General features: G+C 36.5%; 1 protein-coding gene across 1 annotated transcript; it reads right to left on the minus strand.

Annotated features, from left to right (window-relative positions):
• Window positions 1–1,154: 1,154 nt before the first annotated feature.
• Window positions 1,155–2,062, minus strand: LOC143570191 (large ribosomal subunit protein eL38z/eL38y-like). The gene is made up of 3 exons (XM_077055909.1): window positions 2,027–2,062; window positions 1,283–1,466; window positions 1,155–1,195 (listed from the first exon to the last, which is right to left on the minus strand). The coding sequence occupies exons 1-3, from the start codon at window positions 2,027–2,029 to the stop codon at window positions 1,173–1,175; spliced, it is 210 nt and encodes a 69-aa protein (XP_076912024.1). The 5' UTR covers window positions 2,030–2,062; the 3' UTR covers window positions 1,155–1,172.
• Between the last annotated feature and the right edge of the window lie 23,042 nt (window positions 2,063–25,104).

The following is a 25,104-nucleotide window of genomic DNA, read 5'->3' on the forward strand; positions in this document are numbered from 1 at the left end:
TTAGTCTCAGCCACTAACACAATATCATCCGCAAAGAGCATGCACCATGTTATTCCAATATATTGTTCCCTTGCTCTCTCTCCTCGCCGCTTAATTTGTTTTGTTTCTTTGGTAACAGTCAAGCGAACACTATGTCTCTCTACTTCATCGTTGGTGGCGCCGGGTTCCAATTATCGTCTGCTATCGCGTTATCGAGTTTCGATTCGGAACCCTTGGTGACACCAAACGACGATGGTGTATACTTCATTCTAAATCGGCTGTGTCGTCGCTGGGTTTAAATTTGAACCTCAATGGTGATTGCGTTTTATCACTCTCGCTGGCTCCTTTGAGCATTAGGCCTCTGTTTTTTTGGCATCAATTAAATTACACCACCAAGCATTATTCGATTTGGTTGCTAGGGTATATGATAATTAGTAATTGAGGTTTTTGAAAACATGTTGTAATAACATAAATCAGTTGTTTGTGTGCAACAAATTTACAATATTGAAATTAATAGATGAAATGACCAAAGTCGTGTGTGTATTTGATGTTTATTTACTGAATTACGTGTCTTATTTTGTTGCAGAAGATCAAGTAAAGAAACCATTGCACAGTAAAGATCTCAAGTAATAACTTTGTTATCCTCTACGAAACGGTATTGACTTCGAGTTGGTTTGCCATATCACGTTTAAAATAAAAAAAATTATCAGTGTCAATGACAAAGATTACTCAAAACTAGATTTTAATGCATCAATGACTGCATAATCAAAACCACCAGACATCAGAGAGATTTTACCAACGTTGTAACAAACAATATAAACACATAAAAAGAGAATACTAATCAATGTTCAATGATGGTTTCTGCAAAAGATCTAGCTCGACGTTGGTTAAAAATTACTTGTTTTACAGTGGTGAGGCTATCCTAGAATGAAGAAATCGGAGAAAAATCTATGCTGATCAAGGGTTTTAAATTTACATCCCAAAGATAGTTATATGTAACTATCTCTATTACCTGTTATAGTTAAGTTTAATAGGTTAATTTTCAAACAAACTAATTTAAAAAGGACACATGACCAAAACTTAAACCAGTTCATACAAATTCTCAACTAAAAGAGAAATATTAAATAACAATAGAATCCAGAAATGAAAATTTCAACCAAATATCCAAACAAAACTCAAGAAACAGCTCACATTCAAAGGTCTTGTACGCTCAAACCTGCATCGTAAACAATCAGCAGCCAATAAGAACTCACTCAACATACAATTGTGTAATCAAAACACAATTAAACCAACACAAACAAACCTGGTGGAAGAGATTGCTTCAACTTGTTGGCCTTCTCAGCATCAAACACACACAAAGTGTAGAGGTACTTGGAGCACCGAACCTTGAACTTGACAACGTCCTTGCTCCTCTTGATCTTCACCGATCGAGCATCCTTCCTTCGTGCGGTCAGAAGGAAATCCTTAATCTCGTGAATTTGCTTCGGCTGATCGAATTTAGATCAATATCAGGTTTAATTTTCAGATAAAACAGTCAAAAACAACAAATCGTTGACAATAACTTCATAAGAAAGAAACTAATAAAAATAAAAATGTGATTAAAAAAATCATAAAAAAACTATCAGAAATTAGGTTTAAATTGCAGTTAACATGTTCAAATTCTAGAACAATTCGTTGACTATAACCTAACGAGAAATGAATTCGACAAATCATAAAAACTATCAGAAATCTTAATGGAATAAGTAATCAGCAGCTAATAAAATCAAGTCAGTTAGAAATTAGGTTTAATTTGCAAATGAAATGTTCAATTAACATCAAATATAACCTAACAAACAATACGAACCAACGCAAAACAGTAACAAACTAACAAGACGTTGACAATAACCTAATGCAGAACCAATTAATTGATATACATACACGTTTAGAAAAATCGTTAAAACTAACAAAAATATCTATCTACACATAAATCAGCAGTTAAAGATGCAACAACAAATAAAGCAGACGAAATCGATTCATCAAAAGCAACAACAAGAGCACGAGAGCTTACCATTTTGGGACGACGGCTGAGGAAGGATGAACTGGAAACCCTAAAAATGCTGAAAGAAGTACACGAGAAGGGCATTATTATAAAGCTAATGGAGGATAAGGTCCATAGATGGGCCTTACTGGACTACTTCTTTGCTATTCGGCCCAACCTTTTCATACAGGAGACGAGAGCCTAGAGGTGGGGAAAAAAGAAAAGGAATCGGGTTTTTAATGCCGACCCTACCCGTAGGGTAAATATAAGGTATGTATTTCAGTATTAAAAGCTCGAGGTGCAAAAAAACCCGAACTCGGAATTTGACCCGAAAAAAAAACCCGGAACCGGTTTTTTAATACCCGGGTTTTTAATACCCGAACCCGTACCCGACACTACCCGTATGGTATGGATAGGGTATGAATTTCGGTAGTAAAACCTGAACCCGAACCGGACCCTATTTTATACCCGGTTATACCCGAAAACCCGAACCGGCTCCATACCAGGAACCGAGTTTTTCCAATACCCGAAACCGGGTATTTCAAATACCAGATGTATATCAAAAAATACCTTAAAAATACCCGAAAAATACTCCTAAAAAGTGCAATTTTTAAAAAAATCCAATCTATACCGAAAAATATCCGGAAAAAAGACCAAAAAAACCCGAAAATATGGTTTTTTTCAATACCCGAAAATAGGGTATTCAAATACCCGGTTTTATACCCGACCCAAACCCGATGCATAGGGTATGGTTTTTAGAGACAATACCCGGACCCGAACCTTATCCGGGAATTACCAATACCCTATTTTCCAATACCCGGTCATACCTGAACCCGGTTCCATACCCGAACCCGAGTATTTGAAAAACTCGATTTGTGCACCTCTACCAAAACCCGTATCCGGAACCGGACCCGGAACCAGGTTTTTCCAATACCCAAACCCGGAACCGGGTTTTTCAAATGCCCGATCTGTATTCCAAAAATATCCCAAAAAAGTGCGACCCCCTAAAAATACCCAATTTATAAACAGAAAAAAACCTGAAAATATGGTTTTTCTAATACTCGACAATAGGGTATTCAGATACCCGGTTTTAGAAATACCTGGCTCTATACCGGACCCGAACCCGAACCAAGTATTACTAATGCCTGATTTTCCAATACCCAGTCATACCTAGAACCGGGTGTTTGAATTGTGCACCTCTAAAGAAGACTTCGATTATTTCGATTTTTTTATTTATTAAATTCAATATAAACAATGCGCATATGTTGAAAGTTGTACAAACTACATAGACATTGTTTATGTTAATCAGATGTTAACCAACAAATGAATCATACTAAGGCCACACTAACGAGATATTTCCTAACTACATTAAACCATGGTGGAATGTAACCGTCAGGTGGTTCCTATTGGTATCACCATCAAATCATCTTCTAATTACAATAACTAAGGTGAAATGACAGTATCGTATCGGGTAACAGTGGCGGATCCAGAAAATTTTCTCACAAGGGTCGGAAATTTTTATGGTCGGTACTGATACAATTGACGGGTCGAATCGGGTCGGTCGAATCGGGTCGGGTCATATATAAAGAAAAGATTACCAAACGAAATATTAGATAACCAATATATTAAAGTTATTCTCTACGTGTTTTCATTTTTGGAAATCTAACCATTACATCATCGACTTTAGCATTGATAAGCAAGTCTTTCTCAATGTAACAAATACAACTGTCGCTTAAATTTTCATCACTCATTCAATTACGCAAATCGGACTTAACATACTTCATCGCCGAAAAGGATCTTTCAACGGTTGCGGTTGCGACGGGTAATACGAGAGCTAACTTTAATAAACGATACACCAATGCAAAGGAATGATGTTTCTTTATTTGAACCATCAATTGAACAAGACTTGCTAAAGCATTCAAGTTTTTAAATCGTTTATCTCATTTCAAATTATTGATTTATGTCGCAAGTTCAACCGGGAGTCCTCTTTTATCACTTTCATCAAAATCATATGGGTACAACTCGACTAATCGTAATATTTTTGGAATAGAAAATGCCCGAAAATTATCACAAGGAGTCAAACAACTCAAAAAACAAGTCGGATGTCGGACTAAAAATTGAGTTGGATTTGAGTTGGGTTTTGGGCTTAAAAATTGAATTGGATATTGGACTAATGGACTTACTGATATTAAAGTCTAGTTCAATAGGAAAAATTATTTATATAACGTTTATATAATTATATTTATAAAATTTTCATTGTATTTTTTATTACGGTTAGTCTCAAAATATCATGGGGGTCGTCTTAAAATTATAGAGAGTTAGGCTTCAAAATTTCACAGGGGTTGGGGTCAAAATTTTACAGGGGTTGATCGGGAATTTTCCGGTATATTAACACACAAAAAAAAATTTCACAGGGGACGGGGGACACCCCTCACTTACATGTGACTACGCCCCTGCCAGGTAAGCAAGAATAACTCAACGTTAAATTAACACAAAGATTAATAACAAAATCATAGTCAAATGACTCACATGGTATGGGTATTCGGGTATGAGACCGTGCATTTCAAATGTTTCACGGTTATGAGACGTGTATGGCGTCAAGTGATACCCAACTCGATTCGCGAATCACACATACTCGTTTACATAAAGCATGAAGAGAAGTATATTTTTTTTATTCATGTTATTGTTTGTTTGCTTTTCTTTTGCTTTTATCGGAAGCGCCAAGCCCAACTTACCTCACGAACTAAAATATCAATTCAGCCCAATTAACTTTACATAGTTTCAGCCCATATCCTTATTTATCTTAATCGTGGTAGAGGTGTACAAAACTGGTTTTTTCTCCCAACCGAACCTTATTTATCTTAATTGTGGTAAGAAATGATTCGGTTAGGTTTAAAACCGTTTTTTTTTTTCAAATCGGCCTTGTTTAACTAGTTTGGTAGTTCCAAAAGGAGAACCAATACAAGAACCGACAGGTTGGGTTAGTTTGGGAATACTGCCCTAAACTAATGGCCGGGAAACCTAAACTATTATTTGTAGGATGGTCCTCTCCACTAATCTGCCTGCGCATGGAATGCCCGCATGCAATCAGAAATTTCGAATCTTGATCTTATTCTTGATTTGAATCCCCATGCATGAGTAGGATTCATTACGGAAAATGTTGATACCCGTTGCATTGTCTTCTATTATCACAAAATCAATGTTACGGACTGAAACCATTGCAAGGTATGGGACTTGTCCCACATCAGTTGTATGGACAACTGATGTGGGGTTTATAAGTCAAATGCGTTCCCTCACCTATCAGACTAGTCTTTTGGGTTGAGTTCTTCTGTTTGGTTGTAACATTGGTATCAGAGCCAACCTCGGAGTGGTGGCCTGGAGGAAGCCAGCCGTGACCAACGTGGTCGTGACCAACGAGGACTCGAAGTGGTGGCCCACGGAGTGGTGGCCTGGAGTGAGCCGGCCGTGACCAACGTGGCCGTGACCAACGAGGACGTTGGCTCTTAAGGGGGGTGCATTGTTACGGACTGAAACCATTGCAAGGTATGAGACTTGTCCCACATCAGTTGTATGGGCAACTGATGTGGGGTTTATAAGCTAAATGGGTTCCCTCACCTATCAGACTAGTCTTTTAGGTTGAGTTCTTCTGTTTGGCTTGTAACATTGATACCATTGTTACGAAACAATTTGGTATTCAAGCAGAAGATCGATAAAGAGAAGAAGAAAACTAAGAGGAGAAGAATAATCTCAAATTCATCGATATCCATAAGATCAAGTTCTTTATGCTTAAGTACAATTAGGTTAACAACTAACCAATGACACCCTATACTATTCGACTATTACAATCTAGTCCTTCTACTATTTTGATACCTAACATTACTCCCCCCTCAAAAGATTGTTGTCCCCAAAAATTAAAAGAAAAATAAAAATTTGCTAATCAAAAGTATCAAAACCAAATTGTGAAAACAATATGTAGTTTATCATCCATTGCAACCCATATTTGTCAATGAATGAGACCTTCACTGTTTCAATTGCATCTTGAAACACTTTCATAGCACTAAGTCCACCCTCATGTCTTTCCATGTCATTGTACAAATACTCCAACATATATATTGCTCCTTTAACCCTCATCTGACCCAATAATGGTAGTCGATAGTCAGTGAGTTTAAAACTAATTCTTCTTGTTGCTTTCTCTTTTTCTCCATAAGCAAGTGATTTTCCATAACCACCAACATCAATAACCAAAAAAAATATGCCAGCTAAGGGTGACTCACTTGAACCGTTTTGCATGCCTAAAGCTTGGATAGAACAGTAGCAAACTCCAGTTTGATCTAAATACCTGCTTATAAGTTCTTCCGGGTTCTTTTTGTCCCACGTTTTCTTCCTTACTCCTCTCCAATGAGATACTAATATGTTGGTAAAAAGTTTGTATCCCAGTTTCCATCCTACATGCCACTCCTTAGAAAAAATCTTCCATGAAAGATGTATAGTACAAGACCCCCCTTGTGCACCACAAAGACAACCATTTTTATCAAAATTTTGGTAGCCTAACATGGCCACTTGACATGTCTGTTTTAATAATCTTTTTGGAGTCTGCAAGATTTTCTTCCTCTCAACCTGTTGAGACTTATGGTAAACCACTTGGTCCTTTCTATCGGTCTTCCAATAACCTCTCAGAATAGCATGTTTTGTTATCAATCCATTTCCAACTTTCTTGTCAAAGACACTTAAAAAGTACCATTCCAAGTTTCTACTTTCTACATATCGGATGGAATTTAGCTCCATAATCAAAAATATTATTTTATCAACATCAAATGCTTTCCATCTTGGAAGATATCCAAACTTGTGTACATGGAATCTGTGTGTAGCAACATGTACAACCGTATCTGCCACCACTGCAATATTGAACCACATAACCATACCAGCCACCACTGCATTCTTAAACTGCATAACTATACATGCAACCACTGCACTATTTACAACATGTTCATTAGATGGGATTGGGAAAAATGTTGTATAGGAATCTGATTTAGATCTCCATTTATGCCACAAGTATACCCCTACTTCCCTTTTTAAACAACTTTCATTCATAATCATGATGAGAAGCAACTGTTTGGGTTTATTAATCTGGATACAACACAACCAAATAGACAAAGTAGTCCCACTTATGCCCAGCTTATTTAAACATGTGACTAGATCAGGTATTGCATCAACTGATATAATGGTCAGACCAATAAAAGACACACCATTAGTATTCTCATCCCCTTCATTTAACAAGTCAATTGTGACAACCTTGAATTTCTGAAGATTAAAACTAACTGCAACAACATTAGTGGTTCCCATTGTCAATTCTGCATGTACCAAATTAAATACCAGTTGTTCATCATAGCAAGGAGCAGATATCAGTCTCATGGGCAAAAAAAAACTCCAAATAAGTAGTTGTTGCATGTATCAACCCACTAGTTCCTCCATAAGCAACACCCATATACAATTTGGTATGGACATTTATATTATACACATCAAAGTCATTATCCAAAAATCCATAAAACTTTCCCATTCTGAACATGCTATATAAAACTCCATTAGAAAGTCCAACAATAAAATTTTTGTTGTCACCAATTATATTGCTTTTCCATTTCCATTTAACCCACCAAGTCTTCTCACTTTCATTTCTAAACATGAATGCCAAAAATTCAAACCAATCAGCGACACCCTTTTAATAACCTCTTGACGTTTTGTAACATTCCATGTTGTGACCTCCTCTTCAGTTGTTGAAATATCTATCCTAATCGCTTTAAAATCTTCATTTAAGAAACTATTTTCACATGTCTTGGTAGTATTAAAAAATTCAACATAACCCATATTATCTTTTATAATTCTACGGTTGTTTAGATCACATACGGTGCTCATATTATCCTCCAACCCATTCATTTGATCCTCCGTTGTCATAGTAGTTTTTAGCTTAACTAATGGCACTACGTGAATATTGACCTTCAGCCACACGAAAAAAGTGTGGCCGTAGGCCTTTAGCCACACACATTTGGTTCAGGTCATATGTGGCCAAAGGTCGCGACACCGTGGGTATGATATGACCACACACAGGTTTTGGTGGCCTTATGTGTAATAAGTGTGGCTAAAAGGTACATGCATTAGTTGCTGGCCATCGAGAAGCCTCTCCAATAAGTGTGGCTAAACGGTAGAAAATGGCCACATGAGTATTTACTATGAGTGACCATTGCACGTATATAGCCACATGAATTAATGTTTCAGCCACATGAATTTTATAATAATGTGGCCAATAGGGTTGTGTTAAGCGTGCATTGTGACCTATACCGTGTGGATATAGCAAAGCAATGACCACTTAAATTTAATAAAAGTGTGGCTAATTATATTATATAGACACTGGATATTACATTAAAAGTGGCTAAATATATTTACTTGCCACTCAAAAACTCCTTTGTAGATTATAGTGTGGCCATTGTCTTACCGTTTGTCACACAAAATGTTTTTACTAATATAAAGTGTGGCTATTGTAAAACTTTTCGTCACACATAGTGAAGTACTGTGTGGCTAATCATAACTTATAGACACTGGAGGTTAGAGGTGCACAAATCGGTTATTTTTAAAAAAACCGGTTCGGTTATTAACCGGACCGGTTTTTTTTTGCCAGGAAAAAAACCGGTTCGGTTAATAACCGGACCGGTTAATAACCGGTTTTTGTGTGTCAAAACCCTAACCGGTCTAACCGGTTAGGACCGGTTTAGAAACCGGTTAGAACCGGTTAATAAACCGGTTTTTTAACGTATAGATCACACTCGATTATACAACTCCAAACGCTCTAAACGTTTATTTCATACGCGATTATTTTGTTATCTCACGCTCAATTATACCACATTACCACTCCATACGCTCTTATTCCGTAGTCGATTATCATGGCCTCCCAAAGTGCTGCTTCATCCGTCAACATGGGTGCCTCGAACACGGGAGAAACGGTCGTTCGGGTCATCCCCACGAAACGAAACCAAGATGTTTGGCAACATTTCGACCTATGCGAAATGTCTAACGGTAGCCAAAAAGCTCGATGCAAACATTGTTTGAAGTTTTATGGCAAAGATGCAAACTTCACTTTAAAAGCGCATGTACAAAGGCCCTTTTGCAAGGCCTTGAAGGACGAATCGGAAAGTAGTTCGCAGCCGGAGATGACGAATCAAGGAATGGTGTTTACGTACGACCTTGAAGCGGTACGTCAAAAGTTTTCAAACTTTGTGATTCAACAAACACTTCCTTTTAACCACTTCGACAACCCTCAATTCACGGAGATGATGCAAAAGTATGTTCAACCACGCTACCAACACGTAAGTCGTTCTACCCTTAGAAGAGATTGTCTTAAAGCATGGAAAAACGCTAAATCCGAACTAATTTCATACTTTTCAAACTTACAAACTGGTGTAAACTTAACAACGGATGTGTGGTCGGTACCTAATGGTTCGCCCGACTCATACATTTGTGTGACGGCTCATTGGGTTGACCCCGAGTCGTGGCAAATGATGAAACGAACCGTTGCGTTTCAATTGTTTGATTACCCGCACACGGGTAGAAATATTTTTAAACTCTTGGATAAAGTCATTCGACAATACAAGATTGAACATAAAATCTTTTCAATTTCGTTTGATAACGCGTCCAACAATACGGCCGCGGTTGGCCATTTAAAATTAAAGTATAAACCTATTTGTGATTGAGCGTTTTTTCATAGCCGATGCATTGCACATATTATCAACTTGGCCGTGCAAGATGGGTTAAACGTGATCGAAACGCAAAGAAACAATTTTAAAAGAATGTTACGAGATGTTTTCAGCAACAATAAAACATTTTCAAGATACAAAAAATTTTGTGTAGAAGCTAATTGTCAATGGTTGGGGCCAAATTGGGATTGTCCAACAAGATGGAACTCGACTTGTGATATGTTTGAGAAAGCCATCCAACAAAAAGAATCATTAATTGCATTTCATCAAATTTTGTCAAGTAGGGGTAAATGTGCACCGTACGATCCTAGAAACTGGTTATTGATTGAGATCGTTACGGAGGTCCTTCAAATTTTTAAATCTTGCACAACTAGTTTATCCGGGGTTTACTATCCAACAAGCCCCATTGCTTTACCAAAAATTGCTGTCATGTGCACAAAGTTGAGTGAACTTCATTGTAGGGGTGCACCTTATTTTGATATGGGTGTAAAAATGAAAGAAAAATTTAGAAAATATTTTCAAGAACTACCCGCTGTTTTGACATGTGCTGCTGCGTTAAACCCTTGCATCAATGTTGGTGGTGTTGAAGCTTTAATAGAAAAAATTTGTGATAAGCTAGAGTTAAACGACGATCAAAACCCATATTATAGCCAAACTTTAAAGAATGCTTTCAACACCACCTTGTCAAACATGTATGATGTTTACCTTACAAAATACGGGTCGTCTTCCCAAATTCATGACTCGTTAAGAGCTGTTGCCCAATCCCAATCCCAAACCGACCTTGAAATGGGGATGTACTACATGATTTGGGAAGACGCCGGTAAACGTCAAAAGGTAAACACCCCAAGCAGTGAACTTGGAAGGTATGGTGGTACCAACTTTGTGAAACACATGACTCCGGATGAATTTAGAAGTCTTGATTTGCTGGCTTGGTGGAGAGGTAAGGAGGATGAGTTTCCGATCCTCGCCGCCATGGCCAAAGATTTACTAACGGTCCAAGCTTCCACGGTAGCTTCGGAGTCTGCTTTTTCTGTTTCTGGCAGGGTTATATCGATTAGGAGGACTCGACTCACTCCACCAGCTGTAGAGATGTCGATTTGCTACAAGGATTACTTGGACTCTTTAGATAGGGCACAACATCAACGCTCACTCGAGGGGGAAATGGAGTATGAGGTGGGCTTGTATGAAGACGAGGTCAATCAAGGACACACCCAACCAATGACCGATGAAGAAGCCGCGTACGACGATTACCTAAGGAATAGCTCAGGATCGGGTAGCGAAGAAAATTAGTTAAAGAAACAGCAAACATGGAGGCAAATAATGAGTAAGAAACAGCAAGTTGTTCATGTAATCGTGTCTAAGCATTCTTTAATGTTTGTATTTTTGACTTACGAATATGCGATAACGATTTAATGTTTGTATTTTTAATATAAAAACTATAAATGAAAGTTATGTGTTTTTAATCTTCCAAGCAAAGAACCCTAACAACGAAAGCAAAGAATGGCTTCGGTCTTCCAAACTAAACCCTAAACCCTAAACCCAAAAAAAAAAAAAAAAAAAAACCGGTTATTAACCGGTCCGGTGTCTATAAGTTATGATTAGCCACACAGTACTTCAATTACAAAATACGTCACACGAATAGTTAAACGAACGTTCGCTATGTATGTATGCATACTATTTTGTTCTATTCAATTACAAAATACGAAATTAATTATACATATTTGTTTTTCATATTCTGTTGTTCCAGCTACCACCACTACCATCCTCAAAAGAATCAGACAGAGCTGGCAAGAAGGCAAAGGAAAAATACACAACGATAGACCGGGTGACCAAACAGAAGACAAGGAGTAGTGCCAAGAAAACCGACGCCTTAGCTAGTATATAGGTAGTCGTTATTTTTGTATTTTGTAAGATATTTTGCATATACATTTGCTTAAGTGAATATTATTGTTAATATAATTTGTTTCTAATTTTGTTTTGTCATGCTTGCTTATAGCTGTTTTATATTACTGCACAAAAAATAAAAATAATTATATATTGCCTAATTACACATAATTTGGCCACATAGAACACATTAAATAGGTGTGGCCAAAAGTAAGACAATACCCACACCTGAAATTACAAAAATTAGATTCTATAAATGATCATTAGCCACAACATAAACATTTTTGTCTGACGAAAAGTATAAAAATAGCCACACTTTATATTACAAAAGCATTATGTGTGACAAACGGTAAGACAATGGCCACACCACAAACTACAAAAGAGTGTTTGAGTGGCAACTTCAAATTTTTAGCCACATTGACAACAACCTACAGTGTCTATATGATATTATTAGCCACACAGTACCTCACTACGTGTGACGAAAAGTTTTACAATAGCCACACTTTAAATTACGAAAAGCATTATGTGTGACAAACGGTAAGACAATGGCCACACCACAAGCTACAAAAGAGTTTTTGACTAGCAAGTTCACATTTTTAGCCACATTCACAATAACCACCAGTGTCTGTAATATATGATTAGCCACACAGTACCTCACTATGTGTGACAAAAAGTTTGACAATAGCCACACTTTAAATTAGGAAAAGCATTATGTGTGACAAACGGTAAGACAATGGCCATACCACAAACTACAAAAGAGTTTTTGACTAGCAAGTTCACATTTTTAGCCACATTTACAATAACCTCCGGAGGTTATTGTAAATGTGGCTAAAAATGTGAACTTGCTAGTCAATAACCTCCGGAGGTTATTGTAAATGTGGCTAAAAATGTGAACTTGCTAGTCAAAAACTCTTTTGTAGTTTGTGGTATGGCCATTGTCTTACCGTTTGTCACACATAATGCTTTTCCTAATTTAAAGTGTGGCTATTGTCAAACTTTTTGTCACACATAGTGAGGTACTGTGTGGTTAATAATATCATATAGACACTAAAGGTTGTTGTCAATGTGGCTGATGTGGTCTAAGTTATATATATTTTTATATTAATATTTCTACACTTTTAAATACTTTTGAGCCATGTTTTTAATTGAATATATTTCTATTTGGTTTATATTTGGATTTTAAAGGTTTCGAGAACCGAGTTAGAATAGAGTTTTTTTTCTAAGCTTAAGACTAACGAATGAATTCATGGACATAAGTATATTTTATTAGTGTCATTTTCTTTCTTAAGCTAAATTTAATAATATAATTATTATTATTATATTCTATTTAAAAACATGAAGCATTATCTGAATTTGAAAATAATCATTTAGTTAGTTTGTCCTATGAATTACTATCAGGCTATTGACTCAAGTTATGTTTTACAAAAGAAATAAATATATGATGGGGCTCATCATATACGAGATATGAATAAGATAAGGAAAGAAAGAAGTTTCAAAATCTGTTGAATACATAAACTTTTCTTGAATGTATTTCAAGGTTATATTAATTATTTCTTTTGATTTTTAGGAGATGTCATAAAGTCAGGAGCATGGTCGGTTAACAAGAATATTTGGTGGAGTTTCTTTTGGGCTTTCACTAAACAAAAAAATAATGGGTTGGACCATTAAAAAGAAGAAAACTTGACAAGCAAGTAGGTCACGAATTTAAGAATGCTGGGATATTAGTTTGACAGATATAAATTTTTTTTAGAAATCTCTTTGAAGTTTTTCTTTTTAGAGTTTTTCGTGAGATACAACAGTAGCAGCAAACAAGACATAAGAATATTATTTTGGCTATTGTTTGTTCAAGTAAGAGAAAGAGAGAAGGGAGCAATCAAGTGTTACTCATTTAAGCACGGTTCTTTTGGTTTAATTTATTATTTTTATTATGAACTTGGTCTTTAAATTTAGTTATTTTGTCTTCTTGAATATGGTTATTGGCTAAAACCTTTTTAGTTATCTAGGATTGTGATGATGTTTTGTTGATTGCTTTGGACTTGTCCGTTTGCGGGTTTTGTTTATGGGATTTGATTAATTAAAAGTCTTGAATATATTTATTGGATGTGTCTCATGCGTATTTATTTTTAATTTGTGTCTAAATGAATGTTTCACATGTTACTTTATTGAATGTCTTTTGATTATAGGTTGCATGTTAGGGTTGTTTACTGTGTGTTGGTAACTTGTTTATGGTTTATTGAGCTCATTTACCACAGAAACTGATTTTTGGCATATTATTAGAAGTTTATATTCTTACTAGCTTAAATATCCGACGGGTGATAAGTTGTCGGGTTTGTCTGCGTTGTTAGGGTTTTAGGATAAATTATCTGACATGAGGTTTGCCTATTTTTGTCTTAATTTCACTGTTTACCCGTGTCCTTTAAACTGTTCATAAACCACCCCGTGTACTTAGGTGCATTGAGATAGTGAAATTGACGGGTTAGCTATTTTTTAGGGTAATTAATCATAGTTGGTGAACTGACAGGTGAACCAATAAGCCGGTGTTTTTACATGATCTCTAAGATTTCTTTTTAGGCGACACCTTGAGATTGATTAAGGATCCATTAAGTCTCCTAGAGCTTCATACCTTTAGATTCCCGGTTCCCGTAGCATTTTCCCGTAACCGATAAAAGCCCGAGTTGTCACAGTTCGGATTCCTTGCCTAGATAACTCTTGCTCCCATATTTGAATTTGCTAAATTTTTTATTCGGTAATTTAATTTTCTGGTTTACTTTAATTTATTTTAGTATTTAGTATAATTAATTATTAGCTTTTAAAATAAAATAAATAAAAATCCAAAACTATATATTTTCTTAATTATTATTTTACATTAGCTTTTAGAACTAGTCTCGTTATTTAAATTAGTGTCTTTAGGGTTCGATATTCCCGGTCTTCCCATAGTTATTCTACACCTGATAGGTTCACTTGCCTGTTGCTAGTGGTTTGGTTTAGGGTATTCTAGGTTTTTATTACTCGTTGTGCTTGGTCATTATTTGTTAAATTTTTATATACCACTTTACGCACATCAGTGGCTAAAAATGTGAAGTTGCCACTCAAACACTCTTTTGTGGTGTGGCCATTGTCTTACCGTTTGTCACACATAATGCTTTTCCTAATTTAAAGTATGGCTATTATCAAACTTTTCGTCACACATAGTGAGGTACTGTGTGGCTAATAATATCATATAGACACTGGAGGTTGTTGTCAATGTGGTTAAAAATGTGAAGTTGCCACTCAAACACTCTTTTGTTGTTTGTGGTGTGGCCATTGTCTTTACCGTTTGTCACACATAATGCTTTTGTAATATAAAGTGTGGCTATTATCATACTTTTCGTCTCACAAAAATGTTTATGTTGTGGCTAATGGTCATTTATAGACTCTAATTTTTGTAATTTCAAGTACTTTTGGCCACACCTATTTAATGTGTTCTATATGGCCAAATTGTGTGTAATTAGACAATATATAATTATTTTTATTTTTTGTGCAGTAATATAAAACAGCACTAGCATGACAAAACAAAATTATAAACAAATTATATTAACAATAATATTCACTTAAGCAAATGTATATGCAAAATATCTTACAAAATACAAAAATAACGACTACCTATATATTAGCTAAGGCGTCGGTTTTCTTGGCACTGCTCCTTGTCTTCTGTTTGGTCACCCAGTTTATCGTTGTGTACTTTGCCTTTGCCTTCTTGCCAGCTTTATCTGGTTCTTTTGAGGATGGGAGTGGTGGTAGCTGGAACAACAGAATATGAAAAACAAATATGTATAATTAATGTCGTATTTTGTAATTGAATAGAACAAAATAGTATGCATACATAGATACCGAACGTTTGTTTAACTGTTCGTGAACCTTTCGGCGGGAAGTTCGTTTATGTTCGTTTATCTTTGTTCAATTACGTTAGTTTAGATTATAAACAAACGAACATAAACGAACACAAGTGTTCATTTTTTAAACTAAATGAAAAAGAACATAGATATTTGTTCGGTTAAGTTAAAAGGGAACAAACCTCCTGGTCACATAAGATTAGGTGTTCTGGCCAAGCAACAAAAGAACCACGTGCGTTGCCAACAGTCACAATTTCACCTGCCTCACAAGGAATAACTGCTTGTTCATTTATGACTTCATCAATACTAACTTTATAGCAACCCTCCGGGATTGCTTTTCCATGCAACTGTTGTGGAACCGGTGACCAATAAACTTTACCATTGCCACCTTGTTACGCTTGTCATGCACACACAAACGACACTCATACACCTATAAACCAGCATGTGAAATTAAGATGGCTTAGTTGAAGTCAATATATAAGTACATACCCATGTTGGTGGGAAATTAAGAATGTTTCGCGCAGTACATACCTTTATTTCAGCAGGTGGGGAAGCTTCATCCGTAGATACATCAACTTTTCTTTTACGGCTTCTCCGTTTTACCTAAAAACCATTCAATGAATCAATCAACAATTAAAGGAAAAACTGAAATTGCCAAATACTTACTGATGGTTTTTTCGAGCCGTTACTATCCGGAGTGTGGTTTAGTTGTGTTGATGCTTGGTCAACATTGTTCTCTACAGGCTTCATTGGTAATATAACAGAAATTGGAATTGTTAGGACTTATTAGGTTATAAAATATAAAAACTGAAACTGCCAAATACTTACTGATATCGCGCTATGGGGATCGACTACCGTTTGGTCAACACTTTTTTCCACAGACTTGCCTGCAATTCGGTAAATAGAAAATGAGCACACTCACATTGGAAACAAATTATAAAAAGTACTGAAATTGTCAAATGCTTACTGATGTTGCGATATGGGGAGCGGGTACCGTTTGGTCAACACTTTTTTCCACAGACTTGGCATGCAATTCGTTAATAGAAAATGAGCACACTCACATTGGAAACGAATTATAAAAAGTACTGAAATTGTCAAATAAGTAATGATGTCGTGATATGGGGAGCGGGTACCGTTTCGACAACTATTTTATCCGCAGACTTGGGCTACAATTAACTTATGCAAAATCAACACACTCACATGGAAAGTGAATTATTAAAACAAATCAATCAAACTGTCAAATGGTTACCTGAGAAGCGGATTCTTGTTGCACAGCCTCACCTGAGGTTAAGATGTTTCCCATAGAACTGGCCTACAAATCAATTTATTAGGTTATGAAAAATGAAAAATCACATGGAAAGTTGTAAAAAACAAAGAAACTGTCAGATACTTACTGGTCCTGGCATTTTATTTTGCGCCACAACACTAGTACTTTGGTTAGAACCAACCTGGTTAGGAACAAGATTTACCTACGAATTGTGACAAAAACAGTGCCAATTATGTATGTCGAATGCATTAATAATATGCAGCATACGTCACTTACTTGACTTGCCGACATTTGCGGCAACAATCCTTCGAGATGTCTGAACCTAACCTCAAATGCTAACTGTTCCTTCTCACAGCTTGCTAGCATAGCACTCGTGGATTCAAGTAGAGTCGTCAACCTGTTCACCACTTCATCTCTTTGCACCGCCTCATACTCAAGTTGGGCCATCCGTTGCTTAAACGAGCCTTCTACCCGACTCACACCCCAATATTTACTTGTTGTTAATCCGTACCCAATCCCTTTTAAAAACCCACCTTTCTCTTTGCCAAGCACTAAGGTGACGACATCTGTGCACGGTTCAAGTGCCAGGGCTCCGGAGGCGATTTGCTCCTCATGCTGAGCCTGCAAGAAAACAAATATTATAATACACTTGTAACACGCTTATGTACCCACATAAAGTGTTGAGACAAGTTATACAGACTCAAGTTTTTTTGACACCAATATAAGGCAATGAATTGACTTTAACATGATTTAAAAAGTTTAATACTAAAACATACTAATTTGGTTGCCACGCCTTCGACAACAGCATTCTTGTATGCACCATCTTTGTCCTCCCTTCCTTTCATCCACATTAATGCACGGCCTGGGATCTCAATCGGTCCAATTTCCTTCTTTTTGACCTTGTAAAATATTCAAGAGAAAGCAGCTGACGGTCATGCGTTAGACACATAACCAACTAGAGAGAAAGCAGCTGACGGTGATTACCAGTTTCTCTCGAAGGTAGGTATAACCCCTTCGTCCCATGTGATGATCAAAAACATTCTTTGCTCGAGCTCCCTTTGATGAAGCCGATTTTTTCTTCAACCACACATTATAATCATTTCATTATATTTAAACAAAAAACATAAACCATATATAGTCGATCAATCTACGTTTGCAGAGTAGAGGATTTATACATGAAACTGCTCTGATTGTGTGTACTCAATGAAGCGATCCCAGTCTTCTTGCCTGATCATCGTCCTGTGTCCCTTGGGTATCGCCTTCAGCTTCAGAGGTTTACCGATGTTCGGCATAATGTATTTGGCATACATTTTTCTTCTGAAATCCCGAAGAAGGTGTCCGGGTCGATTCATCACAGAAGGCCTGCGACAAGCCTCAATCTCAAAATATTTCTGCATAATATAATACAGTAAAGGTAAATTACATCTCAAAATATAAAATGCACAAATAGAAATAAAGAATAACCGTTATTTGTTCCCACAGTTTATCTCTAAGCTCCTTTGTGACCTCCCCCCAACTTAAATGTCTCAACCCAACTATTTCCCTTACAACATCCCCTAAAAAACTTGCAAACTTTGATCTGTTTTGGCCAGTGAACCAACCTAGATTATCAAACTCCACTGCCAGTTTGACACCACCAGAGTTTGCATATGGGGTACGCAGCTTAGGTAACCTCGTCAACCCCCTTGTAGGTTTTTTCGTAGTAGCAAAACTGTTGAGGGGTTCGATAGCCTCCAAACTATTGAGGAGTTCGATAACCATCGTCCCTATAACCTCGTCTGCTTGACCATCATCGTCGTTGGCTTCCTCGCTGGAGTAGCCTTCAGTGTCGTCTGATTGAGCGTCGTCGTCGTTGGCTTCCTCGCTGGAGTAGCCTTCAGTGTCGTCTGATTGAGCGTCGTCGTAGTAGTTGGCTTCCTCATCGGAGTATAAAACATGATCTTCTTCGATTCTTTCATCTATAAGCTTCATCTTCGATTATTTTTTTAATAATTTGGAGTGTAATTTGGAGTATAAATCACTGTCGGCTGATTTGTGGAGTGGAAAATTTTTAATAATTTGGAGTGTAATTTGATTTTTGGAGTGTTAAATGTAATTTGGAGTTTTTGAATATTTGGAGCCAATATTTTGGAGCTTTTTGAGTTTTGCCTCCCTTTTAATTAAGAACCAATATATTATTGGCATAGTTTTTACGGCAGAGAACCTGTGGCTGAAAATTGGCACTTTGACAGAAGATGGTTGGATAAGCGTGTATTCCGTATTAGGATATTTATATATTATTATGTATATTAGCGTGTTACAAACATAATAGTGTTTTTTAACAAAGTGTTTTTTGTTTTATTTTTAGATTTAACCATAATTACCATTCATTAAAAGTTTTCATACAAAAGGCACCATTACAATACATTCCATGAAACAAAATAAGAGTGAATAACAAAATAGATGATACAAGAAACAATAAAATTAAAGCATTTAAAAGCTAACCAACCAACATTCAACACAATAAACTAAAAAGTGTATCAATACAACCATACATATACAAATAACCAACCAAATCACAAATGTTCTAAAATTCACCAAACACGTCACCAAATATTTCCAAATGTTCCAAACATCACCTAATCACTAATCAACTTTTGAAACTAACAAAGTAGCTTCATTGAAGTCATATTCAAATCTGCACTGTGAAAAGCATCAATCTTATTTTGTTTCATCATAGGCATCAATCTTGGTGGCAATGTGACGCGGAAGACGCTGTGAAAAGCAAATTTCAAATATACTTGTAAATAAAAAAGAAATTTAAAAATTCAATTTACCAATTTCTTGGTGACGTTCATGTGGAAGACGATTTTAGAGTCATCATCTTGCTCATCAAGATGAATTGGGTTTTGGGAGGAACTACCTTGATTGCTTAATTGATAGTTGAAAAACAACTGATTTAGACCAGGAAGGATAAATTCTATGCCATCTTCATGAAAGGCATTAATATGAAATGTCTTATCTGATATGATTTCAAACACAACAAATGAACCACCTTTCAAGTTGGTTTGTTTAAAAACCTCAATTCATCCATCCTCTAGCCTACAACCCATTCCATCCCAAAGACATGAAACTTTAAACATATATCTATCTGGAGCAATAAGCTCGAAAAGCGAATTCATGTAATTGTCACCAAATTCTTGAATCTTATACCACTTAGGGAAATCCTATTAAACATGTTAATTAAAAGACATTTGAATTTGGAAACAATCATTAAAAACATAAATTAAAACTTACCAAGTAATGGACATGTCGGTTTCTGACTGGAATACATATCATAGTACCGGATTGATCATTTACGTTTCTTTTGAAAGTAAACATATTCAACATAGATCTTGATTTAAGCTCAAAAACAACATATGTTCCAGCTTGTATACAACATTCTCTGATTAATTCAGTCCAACTGGTTCCAAAATAAAAGTCATCAAGTACTTTAATTATAACAACAGAAAACGTTCTACCACTTTAATCATAAATCAAACAACAGCCGGTATTCGATTTCATGTCAGCAAATATTGGTTGAACATCTTTAGGAATGAGCTATAAGTAACACAAAAAATGTTCTTAGAATGTATATGTTGCAAAACTGCAAAATGTTTCATAAAACAAATTAACCAGATAACATTAACATACCATCCTACTCATGGAATCGCTGTCGATATCTACCAGGAACTTAACTCCATTATTGAGACGTGGCATTTTTATGTTCTTACCAGGATAAGCGATGTCTACGAATTACAGTAAAGCGAAGTAGAAGTCGATTTAGGGTTTTGAAGTTAAAAGGTTTTTGAAGTTAAAAGGGTTTTGAATTTTGGTTTTATTTATTTCTACACATTTAATTATTTATATATTTTGGTTTTTTTTTTATAACTTTTTAAAAAAATAGTATAAAAACATAGTCTTACTTATAGTTTTTTTTACTAACATTCCGGTATTAAATTTCGTTAAAAGTTGAGTTCGTTTAATAAATCGTATTTTTTAAATAAATTTGAAATTTTATCCATTATTGAAATATTATCTTATCCGTTAGTAAGATTTTCTGGATAAGATTTACCACTTCGTAATAGAGAGGCTCATAACATTCTAGTGTTATCATTATCATATGTAGTTTTGTATCATTATCATATTCTAGGTTATCATCACCATATGTGTTATGATGATGATCAACATCATAAATTTATCATCGTTATCATGTATTATAGTGGTTATCATCATCATAATCATCGATCACCATCACCATGAAACGGCATCATCATCAGACGTGCGGGTAATCAACGTGGTCATTGTATAGGCTATCGTAGACGGCGTTGATCATACGGGTAACTTATATCTCGCTATCAGTGTCATCATCATCGTCACACATCTCCATCATCATCATCAACATCATCATCATCATCCGATTGCCATGTACAGGATGTAGTCAGCATCGTATGGGTTATCGTAAACAAAACGCCCAATATTAGCGATCACTGTCGGCACCATCTTATGAATTGTTGTCGTCATCAAACGACATCATCAGTCGTACATGCTACCATCAGTATGACCATAGTATACGTTATCATGGTCGTCGTCGATCATACGGGTTACATGTCATTAAACATCGGTGTCACCATCATCATCAACATATATATATGTGTGTGTGTGTGCGCGCCTGTGTGGCGTATTGTCATATAGGTACATATAATTTGTCCTCATCATATATATGTGTGATCATCATCATAGACGTCATGCTCGTCGTACGAGCTACAGTCGCCATCGTATCGGTTTGCGTAAGCAAACTGTATATATAGGTTAGCAGCATCAATATGATAAGCACCACCAACCCAGGTAGTTATATTAGCATCGTCTCGTCATAATTGGGCCAATTATCATGGTTATCATACTGGATAGCACCGTCATTGTCTCATGTATTACATATCCGCAATCATACTACACACCACCGCCCACATTCGCCACAACGACCCCCAACACCAACCACTAACCACACTCCACCACCACCCACCACAACCACAACCACCCACCACACCACCACCACCCACTAATATTATATATAAATATATATACATTTATTTATACCCATCCACCACCACCACCCACTACCCACCACCACCACCACCCACCCACCACCACCACCACCACCGACATCCGCCATCACCACCCACCACAACACATCCGCCACCACGAACCACCGTATCTCCGCCACCGTCCACCACCATCATGACCACCTGAACCCACCACCACCCACTAATATTATATATATATATATTGCTACTGTATAATACTAACCGTACGATTAAAATTTAAAAGCATGCGCCTTCTTTTAAAAGGGTCAAATAGTTACCCTCGTAAGTCACTCATCTACTTCTGGAACGGCGCTAAGTATTCCCAAAATTCAACCTCGTAAGTCAATATTCCTAAAAACCGTCGACGATTCGTTTCTACTGTGAAGGACAAGCACAAGCACAAGCTCGAGTGGTTTAATTATTCTGGAACGAAACCAAAATGAAGAACCCTAACTCATCTACTTCTGGAACGAAACCAAGGACGAAGCAAAAGCACGATAGGTCTCAGAATGAAGATGGAACAGGTGTTACTTTATGATTTTTTTAGCGTTTTAGGTTTACTTAATCTTAAAATGTAAGCATTTGTTTAAATCTTAGATATTAATGCGATTGATAAGCATGTTGTTATTGTAATACATATCCTTGTTTTTTAAAATCTATGTATAATATTAAAGCATGTTATATGCGTATGATTAGCGTATTATGGCTTTGGTATGAGAATTTATCATTGTGATGTTTGATAAGAGTTTTCTGTTTCCTTGTGATTCGTGTTGTTATCCCCTACCCCCGTGTTTTATTGTATGTATGTGATTCAGTTGTCGAAAAAAACAAGACTGATAAAAGGAAGACTAAAAAGGTTGCTCCGGTGGGGAAAACAAAACATGTTGTGGAAGCAGACTCTGATTCAGATCTTGACACAAAAATCGACAGGTTGTTGTCAAAGTGGAAACAGGTGGAACACAGCACCTCTGGCCCGGACTTTCAGCGTCCGAAAAAGAGATCCATTAAAGAAAAGAAGCCAACCGAGAGGGGACAACCTTTTGTTGAATTTGTAGACAAAAAAATTGATGAATAGGTGTACACCTATTAATATTGTTGATGCAGTGAAGGCAATGACCATTGCCCAAAAAACTTGTGTAGAAGAAATGGGTTTCGGGTCAATGTTAAGACTTCAAGTAAACAACTTTGGGATATTGGTTGCTCATGAACTATAATAACCGTTTAAATGAATTGAACATTGGGAGCGGTGTTATTAAGATAACACCACAAAAAGTACATGAAGTGTTGGGGATACCAATGGGTAAGATTCCTGTTTTAGGCAAGAGTAGACCAAGATTGGGGGAAGATGCTACTACAGATTTTTTCAAATCCGACAAATGCAAGAATAAGTATAAAGCATGTGAAAGACAAACTGGCCGCGGATCAAGGAGTTGGTGAACTGTTTAAGATTAATTTCCTTGTGTTGGTCAACACCTGTATAGGATTTGTGACAAAATCAACACAGTCAATCAACGATTCATCGCCGCAATTGATAAAACCTCGGATATTCCAAATATGGACTGGTGCAGCTATGTTATTGAAAACTTGAAAACGACAAAGGAAGAATGGAGAGGTATCAACGGTCAATACAACGGTCTGATGACCTTCCTTGTGATGCTTTACACGCATGAATACCAGAAAAAATATGGTTCATTTGGGACTCCCGTCACAACGCCTGCAGTCAACTACATAACAACAACTACTCTTAATAAGATGGAAAAATACTTGGAGAATAATGGTCCTCCCTTAGAAGAAGATGCTACTGAGGTTGCTGCTGCTGCTGCTGTGACGTTTAGTGTTGACGGGAAAGGGATTGATGCGGCTGCTGCTGCTGTGACCGTTAGTGCTGCCGGGAAGGGACTTGATGAGACTGCTGATGCTGCTGTTGCTGATATGGCTGCTGTGACAATTAGTGCTGACGGAAAGAGACTTGATGAGACTGCTGTTGCAGCTGCTGCTGCTACCGCTGCAGTGACGGTTAGTGCTTCCGGTAAGCCTGGAGTTGAAGAAAACACTGCAGATGAGGAGAAACAAGAACATGGTATTAAACTTGTTATTTTCTTCTAAAAAACTCTCATATCTCTTATCTCTACATGCATTTTATGTAATACAACATTATATGTAATTAAAAAACAGATGGTCAAAGTGCATCTGAAACAGATAATGCCGATCAAACAGCTGAACAAGATTTGGATGATTATGTAAGCGATTATTTACCTTTAAGTTTGCAAATGCCTATCGTGCTTGTTGACTATTATTTAACTCCATTACAACTGGCTGGGATAAATTGAAAATGTTTTTGAATTAACAATAACTATATTTTCTTTTTACAGTCTTGGAATAAGGCAATGGATAACAAGTTGAAGAAATTTGATAAAATTTGCTCCGAGATCAACGAGTTGGTCCGTCAAGGAAAGGATAGACATCCATCAAATGAGAATATCTTTGCTAGATGTTGTGAATGGGAAAACAGATTCACTAATAATGTGGTCCCTAAAACACAAGATTCAGATGTTGGTGTTGGTGGTCCAGTGGCTGCTCAGAAAGGTATTTGGGCTAAATTAATTATTAGTATCATTAAAACGCTCTTAAAACACTTATGTTATTATTTTAAACTTATTACATCTGTGCGATGCAGTTGATTCAGATGTTGGTGTTGGTGGTCCAGTGGCTGCTCAGAAAGGTATTTGGGCTAAATTAATTATTAGTATAATTAAAACGCTCTTAAAACACTTATGCTGTTACTTTAAACTTATTACATCTGTTGATGCAGTTGATTCAGATGTTGGTCTTGGTGGTCCAGTGGCTGCTCAGAAAGGTATATCATATATGTACCAGCTTAATTATATACCAGCTTAATTATAATCACAGTTGAACATATTACGTCTTTGGCTGTCGTAAAAAATGATGCAGGTGATGCAGGTCAAGAAAACAATGTCTCATGCGCAAATATTGATGAAGTTGTTAATACAGTGCTTGCGACATTAAAAGAGGGTATTTAATTATAAATAAAAACCAAAAGGGGTTGAAGGTATTTAATTATAGTTACAATTATTTTCAGTTAAATTTAATGTGAGTTGTTTTATGTTTAACAGTTGACACCGGATTGTCAACAAGTGATAGCCCAGATACACTGAACTTTCCATATCTTCTGAGAGAGGTTGACGTATCTGCTGGTGTCACGGAAGATGGAGAAATAATT

Source organism: Bidens hawaiensis, unplaced genomic scaffold (genome assembly GCF_021521415.1).
Source record: "Bidens hawaiensis isolate Kalapana, Puna unplaced genomic scaffold, B.hawaiensis_p1.1 tig00024845_1, whole genome shotgun sequence".
In the NCBI taxonomy this organism is placed as follows: Eukaryota; Viridiplantae; Streptophyta; class Magnoliopsida; order Asterales; family Asteraceae; genus Bidens; species Bidens hawaiensis.

What these genes read in the sequence shown, in the direction of transcription:
- LOC143570191 (XM_077055909.1), bottom strand. An exon ending in GAAGCAATCTCTTCCACCAG is followed by an intron (nt 1,196 to 1,282) that starts GTTTGTTTGTGT and finishes TTTACGATGCAG; the next exon opens with GTTTGAGCGTACAAGACCTT.